Source organism: Lagopus leucura, unplaced genomic scaffold (assembly GCF_019238085.1).
Source record: "Lagopus leucura isolate 7727_CA_CO unplaced genomic scaffold, USGS_WTPT01 Super-Scaffold_1, whole genome shotgun sequence".
Classification (NCBI taxonomy): Eukaryota; Metazoa; Chordata; class Aves; order Galliformes; family Phasianidae; genus Lagopus; species Lagopus leucura.
This window is the reverse complement of record NW_024962250.1, coordinates 2,544,940-2,560,616: the sequence shown is the minus strand read 5'-3', so window position 1 is coordinate 2,560,616 and position 15,677 is coordinate 2,544,940. Positions and strand designations below refer to the sequence as shown.

Below are 15,677 nucleotides of genomic sequence, written 5' to 3'. Positions count from 1 at the left end.
AGTGGGAAAATGTATTTAAGTGCACATACTTAATATGCACAAGACTAAGGAACAAGTACTACAGTACATTGATATGGGAGATTTCTCCATGTACTTGTAGGAGCTTAGAAGTTGCAGGCCTCTACCTTTACTGGTTTGTTCAGCTGGATGCAATGAACCAATTTATTTTGCAGATAGAGCCTGGTAACTGCAGAGAGATTAAGCGTTGTTGCTACTGAATACTGAACTTCTGGCTAATTGTGACAGTCACAAGTGACTTATTAGTGTATTTGGTGTGTTTGGGGGGCTAGTGAGCTTATATTACTCAATAACAGGAAAAGATCCTTGCTTTACATCTGTCTTTTTAAACCTCTTAAGTCAATTTTGTACTGTGCAGTCTCGTCCCATTAACTGGATTGTTCCACTGTGCCTCCAGTTAAAGCAGTGTTGGTAACTCAGCCATTCTCACTGGAAAGCTTTTAATACGTGTAACAGTACTCAGATCTGCGATAGCCAGAAGGCAGTTCTTTGCACTGCACAGCAGTTCTGCAGTCCTTCTCAGGCTGTTAGTTAGCCATCTTTTTTCAACATACTCAAACATTACCATTCTCCTTTTTCTGGGTGGGTCAGGGGAGAAAGGCAGAAGAAGGACTGCTCATTTATAGCAAGAAGCAGCTCTCGGTTCCCTACTCAACCCTGGTGATGTTAACAAAAGGGCCCTGTCTGTACCCTGTCTGTAAGAGTTTATAACAAAGACCCACTAAGTGCATTAATACTTTGCATTTGAAGCTTTGTGTTAGGAATTCTCACCTACAACAAACTGAATTCTTGCTTTGAGCCTTTTCTGCTACATTTGATAGAGTTACGCCTCTAGTTGAAACTCAGTTTGGTGGCATGTTCAGAAGTTCAAATGATTCAGGCTAACACTGTACAATAGCACAACCCAGCAGCAAATAGAATATAATAGAAAGCATGTATTGACCGTGTAAGTAGGAATGCTCAACTCACTGCTATTCTACTCCTTTCTATTGTGATATTATCTAGTAGAACTCTGAGTGATGCTGTTACTGTAATGCCAGAGTTTTACATAAGAAGCTTTGACAGCTAATGTGCTAAATATTAATTTCTCCTGCCCTGAAACATAAATGTTAATGAAACATTAATTTGTGTATTTGTTCCAGTTCCCTTATTCTTTCCCCACCTTTAACTGCAGTTCCAGTGCTTTCTCTTCCAAATAAGAGCAGCATCTTCAGCCAATGGAAAAACTTAGGAGTCTGGATTGGTCCCACCTCTCATGACTATTACCCTTTATTCAAACTTTCCTGAGGTTAGTACTAAGGTGCTCAGTTTCCATATGAAAATATTCTTAATTAAATGACCTCTTTTTTTTTTTTTTTTTCCAGCCTTACAAATGTGATCATCTGTTTTGAAAAATCATTATGCCAGGGTGGGTTGAGAACTCCTTAAAGGAAGGGGAATAGTGTGCAGCCTTGAGAGTTGTACCTGAAACAAACACAAAAATAGGAGTATTAAGTCAGCTTCCTGTATAATTTCTTCAGGAATGAGGTTCTCCACTTCTGTCACTCTTGATGCTTTGCAGCATTATTAGATCTCAAGGTGTTTTAGTAAGTGGCTTAGCTTATTTATCTTCTGAATTTCTGTCATCTTGAACGTGTTTCAACTCAGACTCTTAGTTTATGTATTTGCAAAGCTGCTATGGCACATTTTCCAATTATAATATATTGCAAACGTGTTCTCTTTTTGTCTCTGAATGTCTTCCCCTGCAGGGCAGGGAAAAATTTACTGAAAATGTTGGTATGTGATCTATATTAAGTGGTCTCATGGTATGCCTGGTTGTGTTTGCGAGCGAGGGCTTGAACTCGCTAATGAAAGAAATCAGGGTGGCCTTTCTGCTCTTGCCTAGAGAGAGACTCTCATCATCAAGTACCTTAATGATAGATGCAAGAGATTATTCTGAGGTCAGTGTTAAAGGTTTGTATTGGTTTCCATTTGAACAGAATTTAAGGTACTCTTGATCCTTTTTAAAATATCAATAGATTAATATATTTTGTAATTAATACACAGCTATATTTCTGACAGGATTTTTTAAAAATAAAGTAATTAAACCATGCATTGTGTGTTACACCTTTATTCAAAGGGAGAGCTGTTTAAAACATCGACTGCTTCAGAACTTGGTTCTTTGTCTTGTGGGTTTCATTTGGCTGAGTTATACAATATAGTAATGGAGAGCATGCAAGTCAAAAATCAAAAAATGCTGAGTATATTTCAGTCGGGAAGGATTGTTGTAGTTCATAAAGGGTGGTGACAGCTTTAGTCGTTATTAGAATGCATGAAAGGAAGCTGTTTGGGTGATGGTCCTCCAACTTATGCATTGAGAGCCATTCAACATTACCTGTTCAGCCATAGACAAGGATAGACAGAAAAGGGGTGAACTTGGGGGTAACAGAGAATAACTGTAGCAAAGTAGAATGAACTGGGGGCATGAGAGGCAAATGGGGGATAACCAGAAATAACATGAAAACCAGGAACGGACCAACAGGCACAACAGGAAGAGACAGAAGTCAAGTCAACAGCACTGACCTTTGTTAGCTCCATCTGCAAGGACAATATCCATGGGCACCACCACCCTTACAGCATCCAAGTCTTCTTTACTTCAGGAAATCTGTTCTTCAGGGTCTTGTTTTTGTTGGTTGGTTTTTTTGTGTGTGGGGGGGGGTTTGTTTTGTTTTTGTTTTTTGCTTTGCTAGCTTTAATTTTAAATTTTTGAGACCTCATCTATCAGTTAAAAATCCCCGCCTAAGTAAAAAAAGACATGCCCCCAGTTACACACTGAACAGTTGCTGTCAGCTTGGCAGATCTCAGAACACATGAAGACTGTGCTATTTCTGCCACCTCTTTCAGTTCACAAATATTTTTTTTTAAGATATGTCTGCCTTAGTTTCTCATTTTTAATTTTCCCTTGCCCCTAAAAAGCAGAAAGCTTCTAATGTACGAATGCTAGCTTGAATCGACGGTAGTATTTTATTCCAAGTAGAACCATTATCAACCCTCCCTGTTATAATTCCTTGTGGAAGGCCACAACTTTTCTTTGGTTCAGAAAAAAAAAAAAACACACAGTACAGCCTCCATGACTTTACCTTTATTTTGTGAGGGGGAACAGATGAAGACTGAGGTGCAGCAAGACTTACTTGCTGGAAATCTGGAGCCCTGCTCTATCCAGTCTTTTAGCAGTCATGACTGAACTCATTTGTTCTATGGAAGTGAGTGCTTGGGTTGTGGGGTTTTTTTTTTCCTTTTGAGATGGAATGAGGAAATATTTGAAACTGTGAACTGGGAAATCATTTTCCTATTAGTTTTTGTCCAGGCTGGGACTGATGAGCCACCTTTTCCTGCTCTGACTCATCCAGACTGACACAGCCCACGATAGTTCCTGTGCTCAGTGATTTCCTCTCACAGCAGGAGCTGCTGCTTTCCTGCTCTTTTGTCACAACCAGACCTTCACTGCAACTCAGCACAAGCTGCTCACTAATGCAACCATGGCTAAATACTCAGGCTGGCACATAGCCCATTTCAAAGCCATTCATACTGCACTGCAGCATGGCCTACAGGACAGCTCTGCTCTGCTTCCTGAAGAGCCTTAAGAACTGCCTGTTTAAATGGAGCAGCATTTTAGCAGTTGGGCAGTAATAATTTTGGAAGAAGCACCTGCATTCGTAAAGTAGAAGCGTTCCTTTGCAAAATGCCTTGTGATAAACTGCCTCGAAACATTCATCTTCTACTTCTTACCTCTCTCAGACAAAATCATTTCCATACAAGTTAATTTACGTGTTCAAAAATAAAAAGCAAGACAATTCTTACCTCATCCCACTCTGCAGAGACAGGCGTAGGTTGCAGAGTCCCAGCAGGTCTGTTGCGGGTCCACTCTGGTAACCCGTTGGTTTTCCTTCCTGCCTTCAGAAGCACACGTCCTCTCTGCAACTGCTGGCACCAGCTCCATAATACTGAAAGCTCCCTACAGTTCTGTTCTTAAACATGAAATCAGTGAAAGCCACTTGTCAAACCCTAGGATAGTACGCTACAGCTTAGTGGTTTTATTTCCATTTCTGCATTGGGTCACCATTATGCATTACATTGTTTCTCTCTAAGCTATACCTTGGTTTCTATTGCTGTTTTTAAGAAAGCAGCGTTTCCAGCTAGGTATGAGTCAGGCCTTCTGGCAGCACACCAAGGAACCAGGCTACTGTCAAGGAGAAGTGGCACATACAAGTTCTCCTGGTTTCTGTATTTCACCAGGTGTAACAAACAAACTCCACTTACCTCAGCAAATCACCTAGAAAGTGCTCCTCAGGCTGTGGCTTTGGCTGCTTCTTGTGGAAAGGCTCTGTGTAGACTAATGTGTACATCCCTTATGGATCTTCTAGTTAAAACTCAAAAGTGAATCTGTACTTAAAGTACCACTGGGACTCATGAAACAAGGCTGATGCTTTCTATAGCAGCCACTACAAGGAATGGAGGAAAAACTACAGGGTTCTAGCCCTCTCTTTCTCCCTGAAGTAACCTATGGAGAAAGATGCCTTACATCTAAGGGCCACAGGACAGGCTGACAGTCAGATCCAGGCTGTATTGCTTAGAGGTTCTCCATCTACTATGTTCTATCACAAGCTGTGATGCTCAGTACATGATAGTTGCTCTCCCCAGCCTTCTGGGAAGAGACTGTGGGTGGGGAAAAAAAATCACAATAAATCCTCTCCTCTCTGCAGCCCCCACACAAGCTTGTAAAGGAGAATTACACAAAGTCTCTACACAAATGCTTATCTGAGTTCCCAGGACCATCTTCATTCAGCTCACTGGTGCCCGGGAGCAGAGTATTAGACTCAAATGTCCTGTTTTTGCAGGAGCTTTCCAGTACAGGTGCCATCGTTTCCCTCCTTCAGAACAGCTTCCCCCTTCCCTTTGTTTCTTTTGCAACCACACAGCAAATCAATGATCACTCACTTCCCGAGCCTGAAGAAAGGCAGCAGACAGCCCTTGTAATAGTGAAGCTGCATCTTAGAGATACACAGGAGAGAAGGAAGGACTTCCTATTTCTGCACCAAGGACCATCAATATCTGTTAGTCGATAGCTGCTTAGTATGAAGTAGATTAAAAACCCACAGGAGAAAAGAGGGCTTGCTTAGCAATAATGGTAATAAATCATCCTAAGTGTCATACACTGAAGAGGATCTTGTGGTTTCTCACTGACATTTAATATACATTAATTCCATTACCTTCCAGTTTGTCCTGGTACAGCACTGTACACTGTTCCGGGAGCCCGAGCAATCCCACAGAACTGAGGTTTTGAGGTTAAAAAGTGTGGGGGCTCTTTCCAGTGACAATAGCAACTGCAAACTCTTGAATATGAGCCAGCGCAAATGTGTTCATAAACTTTTAGCCCAGAAATAATGATTCTGTGACTCCAGTCTTTCTTCCAGGGTAACTGGGGCTGTTACTATGCAGTCCATAATAATAATTCCACAAGAATTATTAACTGGCTCTCGGCATAAGAGGGAGTTGGCTCTGAAGCCCAATGACAGAGGCTTCAAACAGCGGCTCCTCAAGCACTGATGCAATCGGCAGCTGCTCTGTACTGTGGTATGAGTTCAGGGTAGTGGAGATCCTTAAGACCCCAACTCCTGGAGGAGTCAGGAGGCTGTAGAGAAGGGTCTGAACCCACCTCACTCAGAAGCACCCCAACAGAAGGGGCAGCTCACTGCCCACAGCCATCCCGAGTTCTGCAGCATTCTCTTCCTCGAGGGAAAGAAGGCAGCAGTACCAACACTGACGAAAGAAAGGTTCAAGATCCATCAAATGCCCGTGAAAACCTAGTTCCAACCAGATCCTCCATGTTGGTTGAAGAACAAGTTTAGTTCAGTTTAAAAAGTAAAGCCACCAGCTTTAATTCTCCATACACAAAACATCCAAACAACCAGGGGAAGTGCTCAATTCAGAGTGGCTCGGTGCAAATTTCCACAACGTAACAGGTACAAAATCAACATGATTCAAAATTATAAATAGATGTAAAACAAAAGATATTCAAGTTAAAACCAGGACTGGGTTCCTATTAGCCCTAGAGATGATCCAAGAGTATGTCAGGAAATAAATCATACTCACTTTCATCACAGAAGGCGGCGCTGCTAACTTTGGGCATTTACAAAAGGGAAATGAGAAGTAAAAAGATGAGAAGCACTTACAGGAGTGAGCTGAAATGCTGCAGGATCAGCACTTCCCCACGTGTACACTGTGGTCAAGAGAAGGCTGCAAGTCAGTGCGTGTGACAGCATCAGGTGGCACAATCAGTCCAATTTAGGAATAAGAAGGCAACTTCCCCTAGAATCCATTTAAAGGAAGGACTGCTTAAATCCCCCTCTTCCTGCCTCCCCAGACACATCCTTCCTAGGAAGCCAACAGCACAACCCAATCTCTCTCACATAATTACAGCAGGGACAAAAACACTGCATTTCTACAAAGGCCAGCAGCGAGGGTGTCGCAGGTGACCAACTACAAGAAAACACAGCCCCTTCCAAGTATCTGGAGATTTGCAAACCACAGGAGACAAAGAAATATTCTCATGTACACAGACAGCAAGACTTGTGCTCGTTGCTGGGTTTTCTGGTGCTCTGTGGTACAATAACCATCCAACTGCTTTTTGCAGCACATGCTACCAAAGTCAAATCCCAGCAGGTCCAAGCTGCTCTTTCAGTACAGCCCATGCAATAAAAGGCGCTTAATGCCCAATGGCAGCGGGGCAAATTCTGCAATTAACGTCACAATATGTAAAAACATCTCCTGAAGACTCATCCTAACTTCCTGTTCCCTTGTCAGGATAGATTTATTTGCAGTCAGTACCACAGGGACTGGATTCTAGAGGCTGTGGTATTATATCCACGTTTTTAATGCGATTTGACATTTAAGGCAGCATTTCAGTTTACCTCTAAGCTTGTAATTACACTTGCAAATCTGCTTAGCAAGGCACCAGAGGACTGCTCCAACAAATCGGTTCTGCTCCCACAGAAGCAGCAGTTGAGAACCAAACGGTGCCATGCAGTGGGCACTGCAACTCTGACACACTGACAACCTGGACCCAATCCTAATCTTCAGAACAAAAATAGGAACAAAGACTACACGTAGTCCTCGCTTCATCTTAAAGAAATGCTCACTGAGCGAGATACCACTGGAGGTCAGAAGCACTTCACAAATGTGCTACAAGGACAGCGCTCCGTTCTGCACCCAGCTGCTTATCTCTGGTCTCACGAATCCTGCAAGTGCAGGGAGTACCACAGCAGCTCAAGGAAGCAGCCCTGTAAGTCATCTTCTGCTCTGCACTCATGACAGTCATCCTGGAGAAGCACCTTTAGCTTTCTCCCGATAGAAATGCATGGGCATTCCCTTTCTGAAGGGACTCGTTTAGATTTCTCCTTTCATTGCAGCTGCACCACCCCAGAACTTAAATAGCAATTTGATGCCAAATACTGGGATGCTCAGGACTGTATTCGCTCTCACTTTATACCTTTCTCCTTGGTGCTCGATTTATAACAACAACACTAAAGACATTACTGGAACTACATAAAGCACATTGGAAGGGTTCAGCTGGCACTCCATACGTATCCAGTTCTGTTCATGTGTGGGCTAAAAAAAGCTGGTTTCTTCAAGATTCTTTTCCCCCCACACTTGTGGGAAGCAAGCGAAGGATCTCCTTCTCTCAAGCAATCTGAACAGATCTTTCTGCAAGATCCAAGTGGTTTTATCCCTGAGTTCAACTTCAAAAGAGAAAAAGGTAGTCCTTAGTCACCACTTCAACTTCAGAAGCAAAGAACATTAAGCACAGGATCCTCTGATGCAAACAAGTAGCACAAAACCAGGAAAGACAAAAGCAGAAAGAGGCTCATCTGCGTCATACCAAAGAAACAGAAGGAAACCTGAGGCCAGAAGATTTAGGTTAGTACAGTAAAAGAGCTTACAGAAGGTACACAGCAATGTTCAACTTTGCAGCCCACCACCCTCAATCGGGAGCCGGCTGGTACCTCTATCAACAACACTCACAAACAAGCAAGGAAAACAAGTCTGGAGAGCACTCCCAAAGAGACATTAGATCATCCAAGGCCATTTCACTACCAGGAGCAAAACCCCAATTTTCCTTTTTTTCCAGCGGGGATGACAGGAGCATTTGTCCAGCTTAGCACATACGCTCCTCCTCTTCTCAGAGAGACTTCTTCTAGCTGACTGATGTGCAGTTCAGCTCTGCTGAGTCCTGCCTGCCTGTTGCCATGCCTCCTTCAGGCCCATCGGCAATACTGGGCTCACTGGAGCACTGCCTGTGGCTGAAACTGGGCTGCAGGAGGAGACATTTGTCATTGCTGTCCGACTCCTCGATCACCATGCCTGTGTGCATCATGGAGGCCATCGCCAGGAGCTGAATATCTGAGTGAGCGTTGGCAACAGTGTGGCGACGGATGCTACCACACTTCTCCAGATAAGCCTCACCCTCCTGCTCCGTCAGAGGTGTCAGGGCCATCTCACTGGGCTGCCGACTGCCAACCAGGTGGGAGGAGTAACTCAGTCCACCAGCTTTGGAACGGGATCTGGAGTACCGTCTCTCTGGGAAGAAAAAAAAAAGGAGGCAGGAATGAGCAACACGGCAGAGGCAAAGCTTTGTCCAAGCTGTTAGGCTGGCTGCAAGACACAGAGGGGACTCAGCTCGCAGCCACACTAGGTATCTCACCAACTTCCTTGAAGTGCAGGATTTCATGTCCTAAGGTCAGAAGTCTTTCAGATCATGTAGGAGACTTCCCGCAAGACTGCAGAGCATAAGAGATAACAAAAAGCAAAGCAATGCACTCTCCTCTGAAGGTTATGAAACAGCTCTGAAAGCTTGCATCAATAAGAAAGGCAGAAAACCAGCTCAGTGTCGTTAGAAGGAGGAACGGCAGAGCAGCCAAAACTCCACCACTGACAGCAGCCAGATAATGACAACACTTCACCCTTGGGCTTTCAGTAACACATTCAGAAGATTTCACTTTGTGCAAGTTTGAGGCTGGTTGCAGTTGATATCTTCCCTATGCATCCACTGCAGCTCAAGTACAGCAAGTGATGGTGTTGGTCATCAGAGAAAGGTCACGTAAAGGGAACCACACCAGCACTCCCATAACTCCCTGCAGCTGCTGGTAGCAGCACAGCAGCACTGCAGCACAGCACCAGCATCACTGGTGCTGTCTGCACCTAGGCTGTGAAAATTGGTCTGGTGTCAATGAGACCCAAATAACATGGGAGTCCAAGCAGCAACTATTTCTCCACATTGCACGTTACTTATCAGGGCTTCTTTGCTGACCGTTGTCAAAAAAGTCAAGTGCTGATGCCAAAAAAAAAGCAGTCAATGGTGGGGTAGTTATTTACTTGCAACATGACTTACTCAAGCACTTTGATGCCCACCTCCTATCTAGGTTAGGAACACAGCCACTGCTATGGGCTGCTCAGTTCATTGGTGCAGAGGACAAAGGGAACTCAGAAGCTTTCTGATGTTGTGTTCACCACAATGTAATTCCACAAATTAATACTTACATTATGTCTATCTTGCAACAGTTTTATCTATGCAGAGGTTTCTTGGCTTAGGAGAGGCCTGAGAAGATGAATCAGAGCCAAGCAAAAAGTGGTAAATTCTCTTGACTCCATTGCTGCAGATTTTCCAGGGCAAAATCTTTGCTTTTCTCCAATTCTAAACAGCACATTTAAAATGAAAATATGCTCTATTTAAACAGGCACAGCTTGCAGCCCTTCCCAAGAGGCCAGGATACACAGGAAAATGAAAAATCATAGCCATGGCTTGAGCTTCACTTAATAAATAAATAAAAATATTCCCGTGAGAAAGAAGTGCCACTGCATGTGTGTACTTTTAGTGCCGCTAAACAGCCAAGCCAGAGGACTTGGGAGATTAAAGTCCATTGAATACAAGAACACTGTAGGAAGCAATAACATAAAATTGCTCCTGCCAAGCCTGGCAACCATCCCTGCACATAAACTGGAAAAATTGGTCCTGACATTCCCTTCTGGTACATCCTTGTGTTCTGTGGCAGAATGGCTAACAAGTGCTCTTCAACTACTGTAGTTGTTTGCAGTCCAACCAACCAGGCTGTATTCATCAGTTCTGAGGCTCCTGTGCTATATGTGTACTTGTGTTCTTACATACTTCTGTACACTCTCACTGAGGAGGAGACTTTACAGAGTTGATGCATGTGTTGGTGCTTCAGCAGCTGACGTTATCCAGATTTCAAAATCTAACTACAATCTGGGAGACTGTAAAATCTGCTGGTACTGAAGCGAGCACTAGCAGCAACACTGCACAAGACCACGCTCTTCTCCCCAAGCCTTTATCAGCATGAGAATAGGAGTACAACGCTGCCTGCTGTGTGCAAAAGTAAAGCAAAGGTCCTGAGTTTGACCACACCGCAGTAACCACTGTAACCCAGATACGCTGCAAGGACAGAAGACGCTCTTCAGCTCAGCCCAGAACTAAGCAAGGACTGGATTGCAAAACATCCACAGACCAGGCAGACGTGAAGCCTGTGTGAGCTGGGGCCCAAACTGTCACTGCACAGCCACAGCTCACCCAGACCACGTAGCCAACCTCCAGTGTGAGTGCATCCACACTGCACACAGCCCCACGTTCCCATGGTTTATCTCAGTAGAAGTTTACTCCTAATGCACATTTTAAATCTGAAAAAACTAAGCTTTACCTCTTTCCTTCTATTCTACTATAGTCAAACAAGTGGGACAAACAGAGAATGCTAAAAAGGAGCAAGGCAAAGGCCATTCTTGAAATTGCAAATAATCCAGAAGTTCATGTTTCAGTTCCATCTGATTTCCCACTCCATTAGCCTTAGATTGCGCCTCTAAAATTCTTGAATGTCCCTTAAACACACTGTCTTAAATACTGCAGCAATCAGAAGAGCAATGCCTGCCATCATGGAGAAGAAATGATTTGTAGGAAGATTTGCCTAAGAAAGGGATCAGCGTGCTCCCCAATACATCGCAGGGACCTGAAACCCCCCCTCCAGCTCCTCTTAAGCCACTGTCACCCACATGTTAAGGAGGCAGAGCTCTCAAGTCATTATTTCTATTTCTGAAAGAGATGCTCAGGTCACTCGCGCATTACAGGAGCCAGATTTTAATCTCCACTTCTACTAAAACATGATGCACAGCTCTTTGCTGACACATTAGCCAAGCACTTCATACACCTGAGGAAAAATACTTCCTGCATCTATGCTTTTGCTTTCCAAACATTTAATTTGAAAGAGTACAACTAGGCCTCGCCAGCGAAGAACCTGAAGTTTGTGAAGATCTATTCTGACACTTCAGTGGCTACTGCTTGGATCCAGACTCCAAGCTGTTCCCATCCAGAAGGCAGCTCCCTGCATAGCTCTGTACACACAGCTCAGCAGAAGTGCTAGGAACAAGATATCAGCAGAATTTCATTGGTGGAATTAGAAACACACCTGGTTAAGTGTCTCAGCAGGTTTGATAACCTAGACCTTTGTCAGAGTCAATCTCTGACCATAACATTCCACAGGAGTTAGGACAGAGGGGAGAAGAGAAAGGTGATAGCGTGAAATAAGCTACAGGCCAGAATGCTCCAATTTCATCTCAGATAGCCATGGGTGTTATCTGACTTTACAGCACTAAAGAATGGCCCTGTCTCCTGCTGTCACAGTGAAATTGATGAGATTCCACAGAAACATGTGTTAGAAATGTATAGCATAGCTGACAGGTCTCAGCGGAAGAGGTTAGAATTCTTCCTTCTCTTGCCACCAAGTATTTAGCCAGAAGCTGTACCTGGTTAAGATAGGATAACTGGGCAGGAAACAAGAGGTCTTGCTCTTATTTTCTCCCCACAACAGCAGCAGACATTTTTAAGACATTAAGCCAGGCAATCTAATGCCAATAAGGGCTGCACGTAACCACACAAAAGTTGTGGATCTTCCTTTAGTAGAGGTTTCCTTCAAGATCAGGTTTGTTGTAGAAATGGGTTACACAGAACTGAATAGGTACTGAAACAGTGCATAGTGGAGAATTTATCAATGTTTCTTCTCTTCAGGTGAGGGATAACCTAACTCTTCTGAGGAAAAACTATCCACAGATGATTTTTGTGAAACTGAAGTAAAATTCTTTACGATAATCAGAAAAAAATTTAGGCTGAACTCTGAACATAGATTTATTGCTTTACTTTTCCTCCTTTGATTGCTCTATCAAGTAATCACAGTCCCCTGGGAAATTAAGAACAGTCTGCAACTCTTTTTTTGACCTCTGCTCTGTTTGCACAAGACCAGGCCTGCTGGTAACCGAGAGGAGTAGCTTCTCTCACCAGCACAAAGGGGTCTTAAGACAGGAATTGGGAAAGTTCACTAATAGAGCTTTAAACTAGGTACAAAGGTGGGCGGGGAGGTGTAACTGGGATCACTGGAACGGAGCCTGTATGTAACGTCCCAGTGCTTGTAGGAGAGGGATGTGCTAATAAGATCCCACAGTCTTGAGTCTTGATTAAGGAGGACAGCTCACCCTTTTGTAGGAAAAACACGATGGTTGGTGTGAGCTTGGTGGCTATGGAAATACCTAAGTATGGTCATGAGGGTATTATGATTACAGCCACTCAAAAGGGGGCCCAGCTCAGGTGTCTTTACGCTAATGCACACAGCATGGGTAATAAACAGGAGGAGCTGGAGGCCATCATGGAAACATGGTGGAATGACTCTGGAATTACTCACTTAGCTGGAGTGCTGCAATGGATGGCTACCAACATTTTGTAAGAGACAGGCAAGGCAGGAAAGGCCGTGGCGTAACCTTCTATGTTAAGAAAAAAACGTGTACAGAAATGAATGATGGTGATAATAGGGTTGAGAGCTTACGGAACAGAAAAAAAAGGAAAGGTCAATAAGACTGATATTATCAGAGGAGTCTGCTACAGGCCACCCAGCCAAGATGAAGAGGTGGATAAAGCTCTTTTCAGACAGTTGGGTGAGGTCTCTCTCTCTTGTTCTTGTGGGGGACTTCAACTTCCCAGACATCTGCTGGATTTATAATACAGCAGATAGGGAACAGCCCCAGAGGTTCCTAGAGTGTGCGGAGATAACTTTCTGACACAGCTAGTGAAGGAGCCAGCAAGAGGAAGCAAAATCCTGAACCTGCTGTTTGTTAACTGAGAAGGTCTTGCAGAGGATGTAAAGGTTGGAGGCCATCTGGGGCACAGTGATCATGAGATGCTAGATTTCCTCAATCCTTGCTGAATCACTGAGGGGAGTTGGCAGAGCTGTCATCTTGGACTTCTGAAGGGCAGACTTTAACCTCTTTAGGACTATGGTTGAGAGGGTCCCTTGGGAGGTAGTTTTGGAGATCATGGGAGCCCAGGAAGGCTGGGAATGCTTTAAGGAAGTTATTTTGAAAGTGCAGGAGCTGATCATCCCCAAGTCACAAGAAGACAAGCCAACAGGCAAAGAGGCCAGACTGACTGAACAGAGACCTTTGGCTGAACCAGAGCAGAAGGAAAGCTTATAGTTTCTGGAATAGTGGGCAAGCTACTCACAGTGAGTGCAGGTATACAGTAAAGATATGCAGGGAGAAAATCAGAAAAGCCAAAGCCCAGCTAGAACTGAACTTGGCCACTAAAGTAAAGAACAACAATAAATATTTTTATAAATACATCAACAACAGGAGGGCTAGAGAGAATCTCCATCCCTTGTTGCATGCCAAGGGCAACTTGGTGACCAATGATCAGGATAAGGCTGAGGTACTCAATGCCATCTTTGCCTCAGTCTTTAAGAGTAAGATTTGTTATCCCTTATACTAGCACAGGGGGCTATGTTCATAAGGATAGGGTACAGAATACCATGGGTTAAGTGTTGGGTCCTGCATTTTGTTCACAGCAACCCCAAGCAATCCTGCAGGCTTGGGAAGGAACAGCTGGAAAGCTGCCTAAGGGAAAGGGACCATAGTGTACTGAGGGACAGTCAGCTGAATATGAGCCAGGAGTGTGCACAGGTGGCCAAGGCCAAGGACATCCTGGCTTGTATCAGGAATGGTGTGGTGAGCAGGACTAGGGCTGTCCTGCCTTAAGTCAAGGCCTCACCCACTGTATTGTGTTCAGTTGTGACACCTCAGTACAGAAAGGACACAGAGGCTGGAGCAGGTCCAAAGAAGGGCAATAAGGCTTGTGAAAGGAGGAGCAACTGACGGAACTGGGGCTGCTCAGTCTGGGGAAAAAGGGAGGCCTTAATGTTCTCTTCCAATATCTGAAGGGTGCTTACAGCAAGAGCAGGACTGGTCTCTTCTCACTGGTGACAGGACAAGGGGAAATGGCCCTAAGTTGCCCCACAGGAGGTTAAGATTGGATATCAGGAAAAACTTCTTTAGAGAAAGGGTTGTTAAGCACTGAAACAGGCTTCCCTGGGAGGTGGTTGAGTCACAATCCTGGATGTGTTTAAAAACCATTTGGATGTGGTGCACAGGGAGAAGATTTAATGGAAGGTTGTTAGGTCATGATTGGACTCATTGATCTTTAAGGTCTTCTCCAACCTCAGCAATTCTATGATTCTCACACAACCTCCAGCTGTGAACTGATGGCTTGCAGAAAACAGACCACAGTCTGATGCTTCTTAGCCATCTATCCTTTGTCTCTCCCCTGATGTTGTGCTTATCTTATGCAGCAGGGCCCTGCCACACACTGGAACACAAAAACAAGGCTATGTATGCACTGTGTCAGGTTGCCATAAGAACTGCAAGGCAGAGAACTCCATCCTGAAAGAAAAATCTGACATGAGGAGAAGAACAAATCAGCAGAGTGCTGAAATAAAACACTCTGACCTCCTATGACCTTTCCCATTTGAAATCCTCCTTGGAGCAGTCCTCTAGGGCGAATGGCATCTCAGTTTAACGCCTCCAAACCTCATTGCCCAGAGCTACGATGCAGCACGCACAGTAGCTGAACCACAACCGCATCATGGCACAGAAGACAAAAGAGCTGGCAGAGAACTCAAAGATTAGTTTGTGTGTTCTCATGGGTTTCAGAATGGAAAGAAGGTCATTTCACCTATAATGGATGGCCTGTTGCCAACAGCCAGAGAAGATGTTCTCTTAAAGGAACTATCATGCATAGTTTAACTAAAAAAAGTCTGTTTTGCTGTGCTATAGCCAGGAACATGAACTGGGAAGAGCTTTTAAGGCATTATTTTGGAGGCAAACTCAAATCAGTAGTGATGCTGGGTTTAATATAAAGGGTGAATAGCAGGAATGTTTTTGTTTTTTTTTTTTTTCCTGTATTAGTAATTTAAACATCGTTTCTGAGACAACTGGATCCCTTCAGCACGCTGTCCTGACTGTGCAGGTAGCAGCTAATTCATGCAGAGTAAGCAAGTAGAGCAGACAACAGGAGAGTAACAAGCACAATGAAAGAAATTCAACTGAAGTAACTATGTTTCCACAAAAGCAGGGTGAACTACAGAGCTCAGAATGAAACAGGCCACAGACTCCGGCATCCGAGTCAGGCTGTGTGATGCAAGTTGCTTCCCCTTGCTCCACCTAGACTTTGTGATTTGTCACTTCAGCTGGGGAAGTTGCCTTCCCCAGATCCACTCTGCAAGCTGTTGTTGTCCTCTTCC

At 44.1% G+C, this 15,677-nt stretch overlaps 1 protein-coding gene across 1 annotated transcript in view; it reads right to left on the bottom strand.

Annotated features, from left to right (window-relative positions):
- Positions 1-5,911: 5,911 nt before the first annotated feature.
- Positions 5,912-15,677, bottom strand: part of PRR5L (proline rich 5 like) — a 52,830-nt gene continuing 43,064 nt past the window's right edge. Inside the window, exon 15 of the mRNA XM_042868661.1 lies at positions 5,912-8,634. Within this exon, the coding sequence (XP_042724595.1) occupies positions 8,252-8,634 (383 nt within the window). The 3' untranslated portion in view covers positions 5,912-8,251. The remainder of the gene's footprint in view (positions 8,635-15,677) is intronic.